Below are 20,963 nucleotides of genomic sequence, written 5' to 3'. Positions count from 1 at the left end.
TGAATTCTGTATGCTCACCGACATTTTTGTAGATGGTTTAAATACGGTTCCTGCCTTTCCCTTTTGGATTCTACCTACTATATATATGGATCTTGGATATCCCAATTCTTTTTCACCTGCACTGGAAATCCCCCTATCTCCACCTTTGACCAGTGGATTCTGCAGACTTTGTACTACAGTGAGCACACCTTCCAGTGTGTACACAGCCCACCTGACTTGTCTGTTATTAACCAGCTTCTCCTGTCTCCCTAGAACACCCTGAGCATTTCCTAATACCTGATGCCCATCCACTTTTTCTGCATCAAGTTCTTCAATAAATCTGTGTTTTGCTTCCTTTGGAGAACGGGTTTTATAAATGTGTCCCACTTGTTAGTCTGTGAGTTAATGTTCAAACTTAGATGGGTTGAAATCTAAGTTCGGTCAATTTAAGAACGCACAACAATTGCTGGCTTAATGCCAGGATGCTGGCTGTTCTTAAATTGATACAGGTTTGCACAATAAAGCCTTCAGCAAGTTGCACATTAATTACTGAACAGGTGAAACTGCAATATCTTCATTTAGTTTTCTTTTCTCCATAGAATTGTGACATCTGTAGTAAACAGACTTTTTTTTATTTATCTTATTGTAGGATAATGTTATTCACACGTATTTATGTGCAACCAGGCACAGAAACTGATGGAAATTCATGTTGGCCACACGTAATCATTGCAGCCAAAAAAATCATTGCTTCAGTGCCTGCACGAATTTTAACCCTAACCCGCCCTTATTGCAATTGAATTGTCACTTCCTTTGTTTATTTGTTGTTGTTCATTTAAATTCAGTGAAGCTACATTTACTAAATTAGCCTTCTACCCTGTATGGAGCAACACAAACCCAATGGACCCAATATTCCGCAAGCTTTCGAAAACCCCTCAGCAAAAAGTAGTATAATTAAGTATATTTCAATTATACTTATTTCTAACTAAAAGTGAGGCAGTATACCTGAAGTTTACTTTTTATTTACTGGTACTCTCTACATATTATAAACCTAAAATGTTCCAATTTAGTCTGAAGTTAGTGTACTCCCTACATGTACATGGACTATTGTAGACTTGTTATACTCAATTATACTTAGAAAAACTTCAAGTGTACTACTTTTTGCTGAGGGAGGCAAGGTCTAGCCTCCCCAAATTGAAACAAGTTTAATAAAAGGTTATTGGTCTGCTCAATTAGAAAAAATTGGATGGTGCTGAGACAGGATGATATAGCTCAAGCTTATATCAAGTGTTTGCAGTTTAGCAGTGAGGTACCATCTAGGAATTTGGAATTGACTCTAACAACTTTGCCAAGATGGAATTTTCTGCCAGATTGTAATTTTGTAAAACATTCTTTTTGGTTCCATATTCCTTAGACTTTAAGCGATCTTTACCCAGTTGGAAGTCCACTCTACGGGGAACACATATACCCCTTGTGCTATCCTAGGCAGTTTAACGTCGGGAGTTGGGTCATCTAGACCCACTAGACAGTGGCTTGAATTTTTTCTTCAATGATTTGTGATGTTCACGGGTGTCCGTGGATTACATGAAATCTTTCCACCTTTATCCACCTTTGTCATGGTAGGGAGAACACGTCAATGTGAGGGTGGGGTCATCTAAGATAGCACGAGGGTTACCTCTGCCATAAAGTCATCTGTGGGGAGGTATGATGACGTTTTTGTATTTTGACACTCGGAGGGTATCTCCTGATGTCTTAAAGTGAAAATATTTTTCATTTAACTTTTTTTCTCACCTATTTGTGGTAACATCGCAAGACTTTAATATGGTGATGGGTCGTCTTAACACTGTTCTTAGATAACCTTTGAAGTTTTATAGTGGTAGGGCAAAAGGCGGCGCTATATTAAAGAATTGACCTTCTGTGACAGTTCCTGTGTATTGTTGGCACCTTTTTTTTTATATCTGGCGGTCTTCTTTTTAAACATTATTGTTCTAAACATTATTGTATTATTTCTGGCATGCTGCTCTCTAGTGGTCACATGGTTTTGTTCACTAAATCTCCCTGTGAGTTGCAGAAAAATGGATTTCACAGTGGAGAATCAAATGGTGAAAATGATTGAAATAGTTTTGAAATATATAATTATAGGGCTGCCATCTGTCAACATTAAAACTGCTTGGGATGATTTGGGAGAAACCTTCAAATGGCACCATGACTTAGACTGTAGCAAGAGCAAAAATAATCACAATCGGGATGCCTTCGGACCCGATTTCAATTGCGAATGTGTCAAATAGTTGTGCACATGTTCCAGACCTTCACAGTTTCATCTATTTTGTTGACTTTTCCAATAGCGCCATCTATTGGTGACATCAGCAGCTTAATATAGAGTAGGATTGGGTCAAACCCCTAGTAAAGTTTTTAATCACCAGGCTGAACTTTAGCATTGAACACTTTAATCTAACAACTGCTAATCCATTATTGCTGACTCATCTATTAGGTCTAATGCATCAGGCCACTGCTGATAACTAACAGTCAAATGCAAAATCATAAAAATTTCAGAAAATTCCGTTTGTGAGCTCATTGGTGAAGGAAACACAAGGATTTGAAGCGTCTGGGAAACTATTTATTTATTAAATGAGAACATTTTAAACAGGGCTTATGTTTCAGAGTAAACATGTGCAGTTAGTCTCCTCACCCGCAGTTTTTCCTTCACCTCACAAATGAATTCAAAGTGCAGAAAGCTAATATTACATGGGGCTAAAAGGTTGATAGGAGAAACCTGTGCTTTACTCCTAATCGAACAAAAATTCAAGGGATGACTGTGTTTGTGAAATTATGTAGTGAATGGAAAGACAAGGTTGCTATGGTTACTCACAATGGGTATGACAATATCGACTGACATTAGTCCATAAGAAACCAAAACTGTGTTGGTCAAATTCAAAATATGTCATAAAAAAAGAAGAGTTCTTATAAACAGGAATTATTCTTTTAATTACAATTCAAAAAGATATGTTGTATGACCTACAAAAACAAAACATAATGTGCAATCATTGACATCTTTTCCCTCTGAGGCGACGGCTGTGCAGAGGATGATGCAGCACAGCAGCAGCTCTCCCTGTTTGTTCCTACGTCAGAGTGGCTCAGCTCAGCACTGGGCCCAGTGCTAGAGGGGGCTGCTGCTTTCAGTAGTATTTCAGTAGTGATTTAGAGAGTCCAGGGCTCGCTTTCCCTTGAACGGCCGCTTTAAGGCTTCAGCTGCACGCGGTCGCGCCCCTGCAGAACCAACTGTGGTTGATTTGTGTCAAACCCCCCTTCCTCCGAGCTCGCACGTCCAGCAGAGGTCACCAAGAAGTCACCGCGGCTGCTGTCCGTCGGCTTCATAGTCACTGCTATGATACTTGCTCTACCGGCCTCATCTGCACGTCTCCGATCTGTAGACAAGAGGGGGAAACAATGAGCAAATAATAAAAGCAATCTTTCAGCTCATGCTGCACACCTACAGAGATGAAGGAAAACATACCTGAACATGGGAAGGCGCACTGAGGACAAATATGACCGCACTCGCGATGTCCTCTGCTTTTAAACACTGAAACATGAACAAAAGGTTCTTGTTGCAGCAGCTCTAAAAAGCTACTTCCACACCTCCACTTCATTCTGCCTGTGTGGCGTCTCTGCTCCGCCTCACTGTGCTGTGTGAAATGTCTGTGATACGCCTCTAGAGGTGCTCACAGAGCAGCGACAGACATGAACAAAGATGCATGGATGATGCTGCTGTGGTCACAAGATACTCGTCTTTTCAAGTCCTAAACCAGATTTCTATGTATTTCTATTCATATTGTGTACAACTACAGTAGACCTTTTTGCAAAATGACACACTTTAACAGGCGTTCATGTTAAAGCCAACAAATGCTTTTTTTTGTCAAACTAAACCTAAAGGACTCACAAACGTCAGTCTCTGTGTGTTTGACACAAGACTTCCTGTCTTTCCTGTGGTGGAGCACACGCAGCCATTCCATTCAAACCTCTGCTTTATATAAATACCGGACAATATTTCTAACACCACCTATTGGATTCTAATTGGTTAAAATGAAGCCTGAAGTGGGACAAATGGAATGATCACTGTTTACTCTGATCAACTTATTGATGTACTGATCGCAGAAATGAGGCGGCACAAAGTAAAACTCAAAACTTTGACGGGTTCAACCATCTGCCAATCTATAAACTATGGCTCTAAACTAAATTTAAGCTCTAATATAATAAGAATTTATTTGAAGCCTGCTCTGTACTTTCTATAAATAAGACACAACCAATAGATTTGAAAGTTTCTGACACCAGACCGCACAGATGTTTATTTTTGGTGTAAATTCAGCAAATGGGAAATTGTTCCACTCTGACAAAAGCCTCGGGTGGGTATCTGAGGAGCTGCAACATTTGGTTCTTCCTGCTTTGAATTAAATGAAAGAATCCATGGTTATGGCGTGGTCCAAACCTGGGTCTCAGATTTTATCAGCAGTTCTTTATGACTCAGCATTATTGACTATACACTCACGACCTGCTGAGGTTCTTGTTTTTGGCTCCTCCGGTCAGCTCACCTGCTGTCATATCACCAACTCATCAAATTAACACAGAAAAGAAATGCTGCGGCAGCAGGATGTGTTGACAGGCGTCTTTTCAAAAATGGAAATTCCTATTAAATGCATTAGAGTTGCGATTGAAAAAGGCATCCGTCAACCTGCTCTCTAGATTTTTATCTTTATTTTTGTGGATATTAAAAGATGAGGATTTTATGTTTATTTTATGTTTATGTTCCAGTTGTTCACCTTTAGAATTTACTTCCCATGGCCCATGGTGCAACATTTCAAAAAGTTCCTGGTGTGATGTGCAACGTTTACATCACTGTCCTCTTAAAAAAAAACCTTATTTTGTAGTGAAGGTTTATTCTGACACTAGGAACCTGTTTCCTTTGGTTCTGCAGCTGTGAGTTGCTAGTAAGATTCTGCGTTTGTGACGTCTCCGGCCTAAATTGTGGGATTGATTAAGGCTGCTGCTTTGCGCTGCTTTTGTGTGAATTGGGTATAGGGTAAGATAACTGTCTATAAGAAATGTATGCATAAAAAGAAAATTGTGCATTCATTAATACTTTGTGCACAATTAAAAAAAATATGAATACCACGTTGAGTTTTACATCTGACATGTTAATTACGGTGTTTCTTTGTTTTGAATACGACTTTTGCAAGTCTTGAATACAAAAATTTCCCATGCTAACTTACTGTCAAAAATACGTCACGGGGTCACAGCGATATAGTCCCGATACATCGATTCAACAGAGTGAGCATGCACTTTGAGCCTCATTTATTTAACTAAAACAGGACTTTTTAGAACGTTATTGATCCCATGGAAGAAAAATTATCTTCAAACCATAGCTCTGTTGAAAAAACAACAAAAAACAGATGATAACAACCTAGTCCTGCCGCATTTTTTATTGCCAGAACAGCTGATCGAATAAACAATGCACTGGAGTGGAGCAGCAGACATCCCTATTATTAGGTGTAAATAGATGGTATTCAGAGAATGATGACACAAAATAGGAAAAACCAGAGCAGGCACCAGAGGGATCCCTGCTTCCCTGCTGCCACTGGTTTCCCGTCTGCCCGCGGGACAACGGCGGCATGTGGTGGGGGGCAGGGGCAGTGAAGCTGGATGGGGTTCCCCATTTTGCCAGCCAGTTGATTCCCAGTACAGGCGGGGCACACACGCTCGCTCTAGCCCTTTCCAGGTGCACCCACTTTCGCCCTACTGTAGCCGGGACAGGCAGCACCATGACCCCGGAAGAAAACGGATGGACAATAAAAAAAATATTAAAAAAAGAAAGCTGACTCTGACCTAAAGTAAGCGAACTGGCAGGTGACCACAGGGATAATTAAATAGAAAGAAAATGTTCAACAAACCCCAAAAAAACCTGGGTATTTTCTGATCGTACTGACACTTTTTTTATGCAGCGAGTTAGTTTAGCTGTTTTTGTTTTGGTATCCTCTTAATATCATCTAATTTTAATAAACATGCACCTTTTTTTGTATATATATCTAATAGGTATAGTGGCATGTCTGCTACTGCTTTTTGGGCTGTTTTCCACCACGTCTGGGTCAGAAACTCTAAGTTGGTGCATTGTGTGGCCGGAGATCGCTGTATTCTTATCTGTTTTATTGAATTTTCATTTTCAATTTCCATTATGGTATCAAGATAATTTCCCCGTTATAGGATCAATACCATTCTAAAAGCTTCTGTTTAGTTTAATAAATAAATCTAAACACACTTTTAGAACGATCTATGTGCCTAACTCCATGTGTATATATGCCTGTGACCCCGGGACCTATTTTTGAAAGTGAGTTAACAGGAAAAATGTCCTATTCAAAACAAAGACAAATCACATTCACAACAGAGATGTTATACTTAAAACTAAATGTTGTGTTCATTTTTTTCTGCAAAGTTGTGCACAAATTAATACTTTGTGAACAGTCTTTATAAATATGCGTCTTGACAGATTCCTTACCACATCTTTGGGGTTTACATTGTTTGCATTGAAAGCATCCAGCACTTTGCTGCATCTAACTAGTGTTAAAAAAGAAGTAGAAATGTTATTCACCCATGTTTTTGTTGAAGTTTGTCCCAAAACTCTCTGTGGAGATTCGGTTCATGAGAAGCAGAAGTGTTTGCCTCTAAGTAAATGCTCTTAAATGAGCACATAGTTCCTAATTAGCAACATAGGAAAACTCCCAACTGATCCTTCTATAAAGAAACCAGACAGAGGAACCAGGACATGCGCTCCTGATGACTCAGTGACGCCCACTGCAAACCGGTCTGATTGAGAGGGCGGGGCTAAATGTGGTGCATTCAGATGAGCCTCACAGTCTTTATTAATATATAATAAAAATATTTTAAAAATCAGCACAAACACAAAACGCTTTTGAAAAGTTGTTCTTTTTATCCTCAGTAGATTGTTCGTAGTTCTTGTCTGAAAGTATTGCTAACTTTGTTCTTAGCGCTGAACGCGTTACAGATGATAACATTTGAATGGTTTGGTTAAAAACAATTGCTTGGACTTTTTCCCAGCACTTTCACAAGGGTGGGAATAGTCGGCATCTATGGGTGCAGTGTGAGCCAACATCGGGAAGGCAGAGGCGGAACAAAGATGAGCCGGGGATGAGCCTTCAGTGGGGGTGTGAAAGCAGCTGAAGAGGCGGATATAAATTGGTTATAAATGAGGTGAAGTCCCTTACTTTCATGCTCTCGTAGACTCCAGCTGCTTTCTCTGGATCGCTGTTGTGATGCCGGAAGGCGAACTCAGTCTCTACTACTCCAGGAGAAATACACTGCAGGGAAAGAGATGGTTAGATTTCTACTTCTCCTTTTTTCTTGGGCTCCTGCAGCTCTCACAGTGAAAAGGTTCCGACAGCAGACAGGGCGTTCTCACAGAGGCAGCTCACTCACTGTTGCTCTGACGTGAGTGTTTGCTTCTCGGAGTTCTTGTCGTATTCCTTCGGTCAGAGCGGTCACAGCGTATTTGGTGGCACAGTAGAAATGCTCGTCAGCACTCGCCACAACTCGGTGCCCCCCCATACTGTAGCAGGTGAGGACAGAAAAAAAAAAAAAGGAACAAGCCTTCAGATTGACTTATTAAACAAGACATTATCCAACTATCCCGTTTCTAAGTGCCTTCCTATAAAAGGCAGCTGTTTATCTGTTTTTATTTGTACTTTCCAGAAAAAAGAAGACATTTACGTCAAACACTACCTACTTAAACTGCGTTTCCATTGCTATTCATATTGTGTGTTCAAAAAATAAACAGCTGAATGCAGTGTAGCAATGTTTAATATGGGAAAAAAAGGATTATTGCTTTTGTTTTAAAAAATAAAACATAAATAGCCACATGCAAAAGTTGCTATTCAATTTTAAAAAAATTGAAAATAATAGATCCAGTTAGCACACAATCAGTTAAGGAAGTACAAAACAAATAGGAACAATCACACTCTTTTACCTTCAAGTCTTAAAACACCATGAGTAGAGCTTTTTATGATAAAGCGCTGGGATTTAAAGATACTTCTGTTTAACGCTGATGAATTTGTCTTTAGGCTCCAGAGCAGCTAACTGATGCTTAGCTACTCTTAGGTGATGATTAGCAGAAACTCACTCAACACCAGTGTTTCCCAACCTTGTTCTTTAAGGCACAGCTTTAATGACCGTCACTGTTAAGGTTAATGTTGAGATAGACCGCGGTTGTGTCCGAAATGTCTTCCCTACACACTTCATAGCCCACTCTATTGTGCGTTTGCCATTTTGTAGTGCTGTCTGAATCTACAATTCCATAATCGAGTGCCCTAGAAACTTCCCACAAGTTTCTGCGAAAAACCAGCGTGCAACAATGCTCACTAGATCGGCAAATATAGACCACAATGGATTGTGTTAGAACAATTTTTGTTTGAAAAAAAGTATTTCATTTTTTCTTTTTATAAGCCATCCAAATTGTCATCATCAGAACACACTGGATTCATTAATAGTCTCTGTAAAATGTTCATATTTATTAGATTTTTACTTCAGGAAATCGGTGGAAAAATGTAGTGAGGATAGTGACGAATTGCTTTTATCCAGGACACTACATAGTCCCACACTAGATCGTTTTTTAGTAGTTAGGGGTTATGGAATTCAGGCTTCGCCCTATAGCCCAGGTGTGCTTGAGCAGAGTAGTATTGGAATCAGGTAGAATAGTGAACTTTCAGGACCAGGTTGGGAAACACTTTATGGAAGCTCTAACAATGGGAACATGCTTCCTCTGTCTTTCTGGAATCGTTTTTGTTAAGATAGTAAAAATGTGGCTTTCAAAAAAGGCAATGTTTTACATCTAAACCTGGTTTGGCCTAACCGCTTGACGCCTTTGATGCAAATATGCATTAAACCACTTTGGCTCTAAAATTCAATTTCAATTCAATTTTATTTGTATAGCCCAAAATCACAACAACATGACCAACTTAAAAGCAAAAACCCTAGCTGGAAATACATTTAGATGTCAAAGCAACTTTAACATTTTATTTACATTTAAATATTGAAAAAAAAAAAGCTTTGGCACATCTTATTGTTCCACGATACTTTTAGGGTCTCTGCTAGAACGACTTACCTGTTAACGTTAATGATGTGGCCGTCGTCAACATTCCTCTCCTTCATTGACTTGTAGGCCTCACGGGTGCAGATACACAAGGCTAAGACATTTACCTGGAAGACACGAGAACAATGTCCTTTCACTGATCTTTGACTTTTCAGCCTCTAAAAGGTTCTGCTCGCCAATCTAAACTAAGAGGACAGTAAATAATAAAAGCTGAGAGCTTGATTTGCAAAAGTCAGGGTTCAGCTGACTGATGTTAACTGGGCCATGGTGTCAGAACACGTAAACCCGCTGCTCCCATCCAGCTTCTGCCTCTAAGCTTCTCCAGCTGACGCTGACAGACAGACAGCAGGTTAACGCCACCATGGTAAGATAGAGGGAGGTGATCAAACAAGGTCAGCATACAGATTAAACGCCGTCTAAAAATACGCGGCTGGACATATTCCTGCAGGCTGCCATGACAACAGATGAGCCAGTGTTACAAATGCTGGACCTTGGAGACAGAGGCTGGCAGGGGTCTGAGTCAAGAGCTCAATGAATCAAAATGTCTCAACGAGAGAAATAGTGCTGGCTTTCATTAGCTGGCCTCTGCTGCAGCTTCTCCTCAGGAGGGAGGGGGTCAGAATGTGTGGAGCCTGCAGAGCCCGTGCATCCATACTATTCAAAAACAGGCTTCTTTTTTGACTGATACAAACTTTACAAACACAGGACTTCTATTTATGTGACTCAGCTGCCACAAGATCAACGTCACACTAAGTTTGCATGTTTGGTTGACCCACATCAATCATGTTCCTCCAGCCCTCTGTCTTCCCGCTGAGCAGGGGTTCGTTGTGCGCCAGCCCAGCGTTATTTATGCACACGTCCACGCCCTTGTGCAGCGTCTTGATTGCTGAGAACATGGACAGGATCTCCTCCTCGTTGGAAAGGTCACACTTGTAGGGGATCAATGTGCCACTGTAGCCCGCGCTCTGACACTCTGCTGACAGCTTCTGAAAAACAGAAATGAAAGCACAATTAATATACCGTATATTTTGGTGTTTAAGTTGCATTTTTGTTCTTTTTTTGTCATATTCTTTTTCCTGTATTTTGTTGAATACATTTCTCCCAAAAGTGCGACTTCTGTAGGAATTGTTCTTCTTTATTCTGCATTGTTTTGCTGCTGTGACTAATACTTCTGTATTTTTCAACTACTTGTAGTCTGAAAAATACAGTAATCAGTTTGTGCTATGAGGCCTGTTAAGGTGGCCTAGAGTTAATCAAAAGGCCTGTGACAAAGCAGCACAGTAGCTAGAAATGATTAACTTTTCGGCACCATCATTAAACTTCCCACCCTTTCCATGAATTAGAAAACCCAGAACATGCAGTCATAAACCCACGTCACATCAGCTGAGGCCTGGCGGTAACCTATCACTGCCAGTGCCGCAGAAACCAGTTCCGGAAGTAAAACCTTTCTGCAATCATCCCCCCACACACACACAAAAAGACCATTCTACTATGAATTCTAAAAAGCACAGCAGGAGTAAGGCTGCAGAGTCAATGGTGCTGATGCTGGGATAGGTGGGAAAGGATAGAGTCCGACCTCGACAGCTGGCTGCCCACGTGAGCCGCAGCACTGATCCGCATAGCGGCCCGAGTCACCTGATGGCTCGTACTGTCAGACAGGAGGCGGTGTGAGCGCTAGGTGGGCCCAGCAACCCGCAGAGATGAAGGACATAACATTCTGCTGATGAGAGCATCTGTGGCATCACACAGGGACATGTAGACCAACCATTTTAGATAAATGACGTTCTTTTAGAGGAATTCAACATCATTACCTGAGTGCAGAGGTTTATTTCACTTTTAATAGACGTTAAAAGTCTTTTTAAGGATATTTTAGACTACATCTACCTGCCAACATTAGCTCAGTCATTCCACTAAACTCAAAGGGCAATGTTTTTTTTAGTGATAAACTACTATTTAACGGAATAACATAAAAAAAAGAATATGGAGTCAGTATTCAGGCTGTTGTAAGTGCTGAGAATGTGAATACTGGGAAGAAGAAGCCAGGGAAAGCTCTAAAAGTATGCAATGAAGACGATTCCACGTACTGAAGTTCAATGAATGTCTTGGGTAACTGAAACCTGATGAGAAAGAGGAGGAAGATTCTGGTTACTGAAGGAGTGGCAGGTATCTGGAAGCTGTTCTGGGGGCTGGAAAAGTGTGTTCTGGTTGTGAATGCACAGGCTTCAACAGAATAAAGGGCGGAGTCACCCATATCAGTGAGGGCTCCAGGCGAACGCTGTGAAAAGTCCAGCACATAATAGCTAGGTGTCACATGTTGAGGAGGCAGATGGAGGGATAAAACCGCGTGAGAGGAGACTCCCTGATATGACACACGAGTGTAAAACAACAACATACGTATTTACATAAACATGTACAAGTTACGTGCTTTCGGTTTATAGAAAACAGTTACACTGTCCTTCAAAGGCAAATGCACTCAAACCTTTGGAGCGGATTTATTTTAGATCGTTTAGAAAATTTTGAGTGTTTTTTTCAGAATTACAGCTTGAAAGTGGCATTTGAACCCTTTTACACCACTGACAAAACTCTTGGCCCACAGGACAAAACATGCTAATGTATGGCTTCCTTCCTGCATTCTTAACCCTTTTACAACGGAGCTTTAGCTCCAGTGTTGACTTTCTTACAACCGCAACTCTTCAACAACGCAATCAACATAATTCCAAGAGATTCTGAAGCGGAAAATTGCAGCCTTGCGCTGAAATGCAGTAAAGGGCCATCGGCGTAAGTTAACTGATTCTAGCAGCTTTCCACCAATATCAAACACATTAGCAGAGCTGCACGATATGAGGAAAATGCGCGATTTGCGATATTAGTGATCAATATTGTGATGACAATATAACTTGCGATACATGAACAGATAGCATAACAACCAAAAACATTATTTCCATTTCACAGCATCAGTTTAATTTAAAAAAAGTCAACATAACTTAAATTATACTCCAAATGACCCTCGTCTACATAGGAGGCGAACATCTAACATTAAAGGGCTGCATCTGATTGGTCAACAACGTGAAGGCGTCCATCTGATTGGTCAAAAGCATAAAGGATTTATTGCAATTTCCGCTGTCTTTTGCCTTTTACACAGCTTGATTTTGCGCTAACGATAAATTTGCAACTTATTGTGTAGGCCGACAGATTACTAAAATTAAATGTTGCATCACGGCTCTTCGCGTTAGAATCAGAGGATTTTGTTGTTTGACTAGTCTTTCATGTATTGGAATGGAGCTGTGAAAGAAAAAGCCTAAAGCAAGATTCACAAGATTTGCACTGCTTTCGACATTTCACACCACTTCCAACTATAAATACATGCGCTAGTGTCAAGTATCGACAGTCCAGTGTGAAGACTATGCGAAAAGCGCGTTCAAGGATGCCTGTTAAGCATCTTCATGAACAAGCCTCACCCAGCGTGTATGTAGCTATAAAAGGTTAGTTCAGCCATCCCATAAGACAGTGCACACAGAGATTTCTTCACTTTCTCTGAATGAGTTGATAATATTTGAAAACCCTCTTTACATTCTGAAGTTAAGGAACATTATGTTTTAAAGAATTCTTGTTTTTTGTAGACTATTTCACTGAAGTTTTGCTCATCTTATTCTTTTGTAGCTAATTATGGGACAAACTTAAACGCATTTTTTGCTATATGTTTTTCCAGCTGAATATTTCTTGTTTTTTCAGTTATTTGCTGCCCCTGTCCCAACTTTATTGGGTTGGATGAAAGGAGGAAATGTTTCTCACAAAACCAGTCCATCTTCTCTAAACTATTGTATTCAGTTTATCCATTGTGAAAAAGTGAAGAGACATAATTCAGCAAAGATTGTGCCACTCCCTGAAGTCCAGTATGTGTGGTTTGATATTGACTGTCTGCTGATCAGTTCAGCTGCTTTAAAAGTTAAACACTGGAATTCCAATTAGACTGAAGCTTTTCTTCCAGACTGAATCCCTTCTGTGAAGACTGCAGAAAGGATTTGGGGCTTTTTTGGGCTTTTTTTGTTTGTTTTTTTAGAAAAAGGGCTGTTAGCATAAAGAGAGAGATAAATGAGTTTGTCTCTTTGTTCAGAGAAGAATAAATGGAGTTACTGAGGTTGACAAGGGAGCAGCAGAGCAATAAAGGCTGTGATTTTGGTCCAAACTGCAGGAAGTGTCCGGCTGTGAATCCCTCTGTGTTTGTGCATGTGGGTGTGTTCTGGCACTGGCTGCTCTGCTCTGATCATTATTGCCCCTTATGCTTGACACACCTACAGAGATGGCTTGAGCAGCCAAACTTGAAAGAAAAGAAAAGTGAAAAAAAAAAACATGCAGCTAACTGCGACAGAAAAAAAATGTTTTTTTTACAGGAGCTCTTTAAGTCTACGGGTTGCAGAACTGCAAGGACAGGAGAAAAAAAACGGCACGATGAAGTGTGCAGATAATTCTGTTCATGGGTGGAAAATCCTGCAGTTGGAAATTAGTTCAAAGACCAAATATCATTATCCCAGGCTGTGCTTATCAATAATTTACCTTCTCACTGGGGATAAACCAGGGAACTAGGACTGACCAGGGAGTTAAAAGAAGAGACCACAGAGCATTAATCCAATGAAATCCAATGGAAATTGTTTTTTGTGTTTTTATCGTGTATTTTGTGGCTTTTTTCTCATGATGAAGAATATTTAAAAAGTAAAGTAACTCAGGAGCTGACAAAAAAAGGCTGTTTGAAAAAGCTTGTAGCTGTGATGTAGAAACTACAATCAGCAGGCCACAAGCTCCCTGCTCTGCTCTATTCTGATGCATCCACTTGTAGACGACTACATCTATCATGTATGTCTTTGTTTTCTCGTCCCAGCTGGTATTTGGCCCGAAACGGTACGGCTGGATTTTCAATACTACACGCCATTTTTGTTGCACAGTTAATGTTAGCTTGGGGTTGTGAGGGGCTGTAAGCTAGCAGGAGAGCGTGTAAACACAGGGATGATGGGTCGTGTGCCAACAGACTCGCCCACAACTCAAAGGTTTTTCTAATTTTCTAAATGAACTCCTGCCACTCTGCACAAGCTGTGTCCTAGAAAACAACACAGGGTTATTGATTTTGGCTAAAGCTGCACATTTGTAAAATGGGAACGCTTTGAAAACGATTGGTGTGGGACTTTAAAGACAAGGAGTTTGGCCAAGGTATTCCCATAAAGAAAGGGAATGTTGTTCTGGACATTTTATTCTCAGAAAACTTAGCTGGGTAAAAAAATGAATACATAAACAATCATGCATGAGATAAACCAAAGAGTGATTGAAAATCTCCTCTTTAATTCTCTTTGTCCTATTTCTTAAGCACTTGGGCTGGGACACACACAACAGGAGTGCCTGTCCTTAAACATTCTCATCTTCATTACTCACTGTTCGGTAATAACAAAGTCTATGTGAAACAGAAACACACAGAAAGAACTCAAAAAACCTCTGGATGATTAAAACAATTTTGATTTTGAGGTTTATTTTTATCCTCCAAGAGAACAGAGAAGCAGTATTCAATGCTGTGTGTTCGTTATCTTTCCCTCAGAGTCCTTTTCATCACTATTATCACTTAAGCTCTGCCTGAGAGTGACACACAAAGAGAGGTCAAAGGTGAATGCGCTCTGTGTAGCTGGACTGGTTCTGTAATGATCTTTTGCTCAGGTGGAGAGACTCCACCTAAAAGGTTTAAAGGTTGAATGAGGTGGTTTATGGTTCTTCTTTAAAACAGTCCAATCCCCTCGGAGAGATAAGATTACAACACGTGCCGACAGCTATTCTCGCTCGATGACACGGAAGTTTCAGGAAATGACGCCACAAACCGAGCTTGATTATAAATGTATATATTTGTAAATCCATAGTAAAGATGGCACAGACCAGAGGAGCATGTGTGGTTGGTTCTAACTGAAGATTGAAATCATACCAGGAACAAGTCAGAGCACATTCTTGCTCCAAAAAATAAAACCTAAACTGAATATTTAAGCCCAAAGCTTCACCTGAGGACTAGAAAACTAGGGACAGCCCAATTTACACAGTAAAAACAGCTGCACACTTTCTAAAAAGTATTTCTAGCTCCCTTGTTTACATCTGAAACAAAGAGAAAAGGTAACTGGGTCTAATGGACCAGTATGACTTTGTTCTTGTTTTACAAAACTGGATAAACTCGTGTCTTATCAGCAAACATCTCCATAACAGTCGGAGAAAGCCAGTCCTATTCTTTTGTCTTTTCAATCACACCGATTCATCGAATCACAAGTGCAGACCTGCTGTCACAGAGCATCCAAAGCCTCACACATCACTGAGCTTGACACAGAGCACCCGGTGCAGGAAGTGTGCCACCATAACTCCTGAGAGGCCTGCAAAGGGACTGACCGTGTGGGTCCAGATTAAATCTGAAATATGAGGAGAACGGGGAGGACAGCGCCGCAGTGGTGCAGGTGGAATGGTTGACGAGGGTCACTGAGCTGTCCAGAGCAGTCCTGTCTTTGACCGCCGTGTGAGATTATTTAAAGAATTAAGCCTCTGCACAGAATCCGGTCTTTTATAAGTCATGCCGGAGCAAAAGCAGCTTCCCTTGAGACTGGGTCCATGGAAACACAATGAACTAAAAGTTGGTACTATCTTGTTGTCTTTGTGCATGGCTACAGTGGAAAATGTGTCGTTAGTGGAAAAGCTTTATGCATGGATAACCCTAGTGAAGTGAAGAGGGCATGAGGTAATATGATGAGCTCAAAAGGAAATTTACACTAAAAATACAAAATAAGGATAAGGATGTTTCCCTAAGCAGCTATGGGAGTTTCCAATTATTAATAGTGGCATCTGAAAATGGATATTTTATATTACCTTTGTGCTTCCAAAAAAAAAAAAATGCAAATTCAAAAAAAGACCACTAAAAAGAGATGAAAAGCAGAGAACACAAGACAAAAGAAGCAAACCAAACTGACCCGACCCACTTCAAATCCCATCAGAAGTGAGATATGTTCACTGTGACGATTCCAAACAGGCTGTCCAGACAGAACGCACAGGAGGAGACGGGGACAGGGTCTCTCTGTCTGCAAAGCTGGAGCTTCATCGTACTGTGCCACCTCACATCCTTAAGCATGACTGAGTCCCCTTTTATGTCGGTCCCAGGCGGGTCAGCCAAGGCCTGAAATGAATCTTCGGGCTCACCTGCCAACAGCTCTGAGTCTTAATTCAAGATTAAGTTGTGTGAATAGAAGATGCTTTGGTGAGCTAAAAGGCAACTGACAAAAAAAAAGCCTGCAGTTCAGTTCAAAGCTGTGAGGTTGGCAGATAGTCAGAAGTCTGTTTGCATGGAGTCCACTGACATTTGGTCTTTTAGTGAGCAAAAAGTGTAAAGAAATCTGCTTTTCACAAAATCCAAAACTTGACCTTTAATCAAACTTCTTTGTTTTTAAAAAAGTGGCATATCGGTCTCCGCCTCTCGTCTCAGAGTGACAGCACCCTGTAATCTACTCTACGCCGCCTTTGACCCGCAGATAATACAAAGACAGAGAAATAAAACTTCAGCTATCTCTGATCTAACAGATGTGGGCACCAGCGCAGCTACATCACCATTCTTCTGACACGGCAAGTATTAAAGATGAGAATTTGACAACTACAACACATATGACATCAGAAAGAACATGTAACCCTGTGGTTGGTGCTTTATATCCAGACGTAATGGAAGAAAAGGGTTAAAAAACAAAACAAATAACTTCAAAACCAACACTAAAAGGCTTTACTGTGGTTTGTAAAGAGGAGCGGTTTCTGCTGCTTGGCCCCATCGTCTCCATTCCTGCTTGGAGCCCATGGTGACCACTCATTTCCCTCCAACTCGCCGCTCCACCACAGCCTGCTCGGTATTCTCACTGACAACAAAACAGCACTGCTGCCAGATCCCTCCAAAGCACCACTTTGGCAGAACTCTATGTACACAGAAAGCTGGGCTGTTTGAGCATATTTCTTACTATTCTGTGTTGTTTTAGGGTAGAATGCACTAACGTTGTAGATCCTTAAGTAGGTTCAGAAAAAGCAGGTGGAAAGTGAAGAACAAGAGCTTGGAGACACACGTGTTAGAAGCAGCATGTATAGTTTGGCCAAAAATCTAGTTTACAAAGAAAAGGGAGCACAGTAGGGGCTTTGTCCCTGCATTTACTGCCTTTTCCCTCCAGAGATAGTGGACAGAATTAGACTTTTCACACATTAGAGTCTGATTTTTCTCTAGTAAGCTAAAGGAAGCATCACATTCAAAGCTGCCTATTGTCTGTTGGAAAAGAAAACAGTTTAAAGTAGAGTATGAATGTTTTATAACCTGTTTTAGGTTTTACAGAAGTCACAGATGGGCTGACACAAGCTGCTGCGGTTAACTATTGACAGAAGGTTATCTATTACGCAATTCACACTCACTGTATGCTGTTATGGTGTGTGCGTCCAGGTGAGGGGAATATGATGCAGGCCTGACATGCAGCATTTGGTGGGTTACCAAGAAAATGAAGCTGACAAGACACTGCATGAAATTCAGTTTCATCAAGCAGGAATCTTTGCTTCTTCCTTTTTTGTTTGGATTCCTCCAAACGGATTTTTTGATAAAGGACAAAGGGTTGTAAAACTCTTCAAGAAAATTCGGAGAACAGAAGAAGTTTGCGTTTTATGCCAGGTCAAGTGAAAGAATGGTTTGATTGACTGATAACCTCCTCCTCCCACTCTGGTGGCAGCTCATAATAGAGTATGACGACTCCAATGATTTGAAAAATACCCTTTATTCATGTTTGTGGCCATTAAAACCATTGATTTATAAAATGTAGCTTATGAATAATTACAAGTATCCAATTAGAACAGTTTTATATTTCTATTATATTATTTTTTTACAGCAACAACTGAAAGTTCCTTTCAAAATAAAATACATTATGTGCAAACAAAAGCACCAGATTTACTTGCAATTATGCTTTAAAGACCCATTCTCATGAAAATGGTGGTTTTAGTGTTTTTAACATGTTCTCATGGTAGTTTTATGATGATGGATGACATATATTAAGAAAATTAAGCTTGAATGTGCATTTCAGAGTTTTTCTCTATTTAAATGTTATACTGGCAAGCAAAAAAAAGGCTTTATAAAAAAGAGCATATATGCAGGGAAGGCGCAAGCTCTGGTCAAACAGAGAGCTTTCAGCAATGGGGAGGGGAAGGGGGGTGGGGTTGCTCTCCTCTGCAACGGCTCTGCTCAGAGGCGGGTTTCTAATGAATACTGTCGTTCTGCAGTGACCATATCCTTGGACACAGGCGTTGAAGTCCTACGACACAGGTTCATTAACGTTGGCTAAAAACGGCATAATCATTATGAATAGATCACTGGGAACGCTTTTACAAGAGATCAAAAGATGATCGGAGAGGGTTTTTAAGAAATTTGCCTCTGAACTGCAATGTTTCAACTTGCTCTAATAATAAACCACTCTGACAATAGATCAAACCTTTCGTCATCTTAGTTATCTGACATGTGCTTTTTGAAAGAGAGGTGAAGCTTTCAATGCCCTTTGATTTTTTCTAAAAAGACGTTACATTTTTATGTAATTTATATATATATATATATATATATATATATATATATATATATATATATATATATATATATATATATATATATATATATATATATATATATATATATATATATATATGCACAGCAATACTAATGTAATGTTTCTGGTGGAATATAGCCAAGAAGACACCACCATCATCAGAGCTCTGGAATCTGTAGGGTCACATAAGTGAAGCTTAATAATTGGCTGAGGAGATAAAGAAGGTGTGGTGCCTTATGGCATACGGTTAGACCTGTGACTGGAGGGAGGCCAGAAACCTCCTGAGAGACACACCTGAGTGACTTTAGCGTAGAGCTCTCACTCCAATGGGAGCATCTCTTTAGCATCCATACAGTCACCTCTGAGCAATCTGACTCCTTAATTACCAAAGACTGAGAAGAAGTGCCATTTATATAACAAGACATAGGATTTATTGGAAAATGAAACCATTTGTAAAATAATAATACAACTAAGAATAGTGATAAAATAATAATGAAGTTTGAGATTGTAATAAGATGTTCTGGTTGTAGCTTCCAAACCATCATATTCTTGAGTTTTACCCAAAAAGATTACACATTTTTTAGGTAACGTATTGCACACAATGGTATACTTGACGGATTAATCATGCCGCATTAATATAAATCAGCAGCGTATCCATATTTAAGAAGTGGATAGTAGTGTTATAACTCCTCAGTCTTTACATTCGGACTAAAGGGCTTTAGCTTGAAATGGAAAGCTAATGTTAGCTTGTAGTAAGTAACCGTTAGTTAGCTAGTGCCGCTCTGCTAGCTTCCAAAGTGTATTGCACTTATTTAAAATATAAAAAAGGATTAGTGTTAATGTTTTGACACACATTTACCTGCACCACCAATAAGCCCACCTCTATTTTGTCCACATTCCTGGCACAGCCGACAACCTTCATCCCCTGCTGGACCAACGCTCGGGCAACAGCCGCTCCGATTCCCACCGAGGCTCCGGTCACCAGGGCCACTCTGCCTTTCCACCGCTCCATCTCCCACCGGGACGCGAATCAACAGCTGCTGACTGTCGCTGCACCTCTCTTGACGGCCCGATTGAAGCCGTCACGCGTGAACTTGTCACTGCTGTGTGCGGGCTTTAGAGTGATGGATCAGGCAGCTCTTGCCTCCCGTATCAGTCTGCGCTGCATCCAAAATAACTAGAGTCGGCAGGCGTGAATGAGACCGATCCATGCGCTCCTGCGGCCGGAATATGAGGAGTCCGGGAGTGAGTGAATCTTCACCTCCCACTTTCTTTTGAGTCATGGGACCTGATTGCTACGCGCTGTTTTTACATCGCCATCTACTGGCGAGAGTTAAAATTACACCAAAAGCAACCGTCCTGTTCAATGCCCAACTCAACAGCTAGTACGCATGTGCAAAATCTGGCAACAAACAAATATACGGTGGTTTTAAACCACCACACTAAAAAACGTATTTTTGTTTGTTATAAACAAACATATAAAGTAAAATAAAAACATTCCAGTACTGTGGAATGATCTGTGGAACAGCCTTCATGAAGATGTGAGAACTTCAGCCACTGTGTGGGTTTAAAAAACTTTAGACTCATCATTTTTGCTTCTCTAAGTAGTTTTTCCCTGCATGTTTTTTGTCCAATTTTTAGGTTCCGTTTTTTCCCCACAAGTATTTTCACTATTATTTTTGTTTATTTATCTATGTGAAGCACTTTGAGGAGTTCTGTAACAAGAAAAGTGCTTTGTAAATAAAGTTGAATGTTTTTAATTTTTTAATCAATGCATTAATTTATTTCTAAAATGAGTTTGATGTATTTGTGTGATTTCTTGTTGTATTGTCTATTATGTTGATGCTTGACATAAGGCAATAAATCAAATCAAATGTATGTGATACACAAAAAAGCAAAAATTAGGATTAAATTTTTTTATAAGAAATGCCCTGGTTTAGTTTGAGATTCTGGATATTTTTCTTATACCATAAACTCACTGTTTGGTGATCATATTGTTTTCTAGATGATAGTACAACGTGCCGCAGAGCAAAAACTTTGCTTCAAAGACAAATTTTATTTTATTCCAAAAAAATTTACTAAGTGGAAATTAAATTAAATATTTCACAAGGCTCAGTTTTCTACAAAGCTTTTATAGCAACTGGAATGAGATGAAATTTAAGTTTATGTTAAATCCACACTTATATAAATTCAACCCATTTTAAATGTCAAAAATTGCGTAACAA

At 40.0% G+C, this 20,963-nt stretch overlaps 1 protein-coding gene across 2 annotated transcripts; it reads right to left on the bottom strand.

Moving 5' to 3' along the window:
- Window positions 1-2,571: 2,571 nt before the first annotated feature.
- Window positions 2,572-20,085, bottom strand: dhrs11 (dehydrogenase/reductase 11). 2 transcript variants are annotated; one of them, XM_004076607.4, is made up of 7 exons: window positions 19,619-20,085; window positions 9,904-10,113; window positions 9,140-9,234; window positions 7,459-7,588; window positions 7,248-7,340; window positions 3,491-3,556; window positions 2,572-3,401 (listed from the first exon to the last, which is right to left on the bottom strand). In XM_004076607.4, exons 1-7 carry the CDS (start codon window positions 19,748-19,750, stop codon window positions 3,360-3,362), a joined length of 768 nt encoding a protein of 255 aa, XP_004076655.1. In that variant the 5' UTR covers window positions 19,751-20,085; the 3' UTR covers window positions 2,572-3,359. The 2 variants fall into 2 exon arrangements, with proteins under 2 accessions (XP_004076655.1, XP_020564699.1); XM_020709040.2 differs by having other exon boundaries at window positions 19,598-20,068.
- Between the last annotated feature and the right edge of the window lie 878 nt (window positions 20,086-20,963).

Source organism: Oryzias latipes, chromosome 14, assembly GCF_002234675.1.
Source record: "Oryzias latipes chromosome 14, ASM223467v1".
Taxonomy (NCBI): Eukaryota; Metazoa; Chordata; class Actinopteri; order Beloniformes; family Adrianichthyidae; genus Oryzias; species Oryzias latipes.
This window is presented reverse-complemented; position numbering and strand designations above follow the sequence as displayed.

Coding starts and splice junctions, on each gene's coding strand:
- dhrs11 (XM_020709040.2), bottom strand. CDS start 19,750: ATGGAGCGGTGGAAAGGCAGAGTGGCCCTGGTGACCGGAGCCTCGGTG. Junction 10,114..19,597: donor TGGGCTTATTGGTGGTGCAG/GTAAATGTGTGT, acceptor TCTGTTTTTCAG/AAGCTGTCAGCAGAGTGTCA. Junction 9,235..9,903: donor GCTGGAGGAACATGATTGAT/GTGGGTCAACCA, acceptor CGTGTCTTCCAG/GTAAATGTCTTAGCCTTGTG.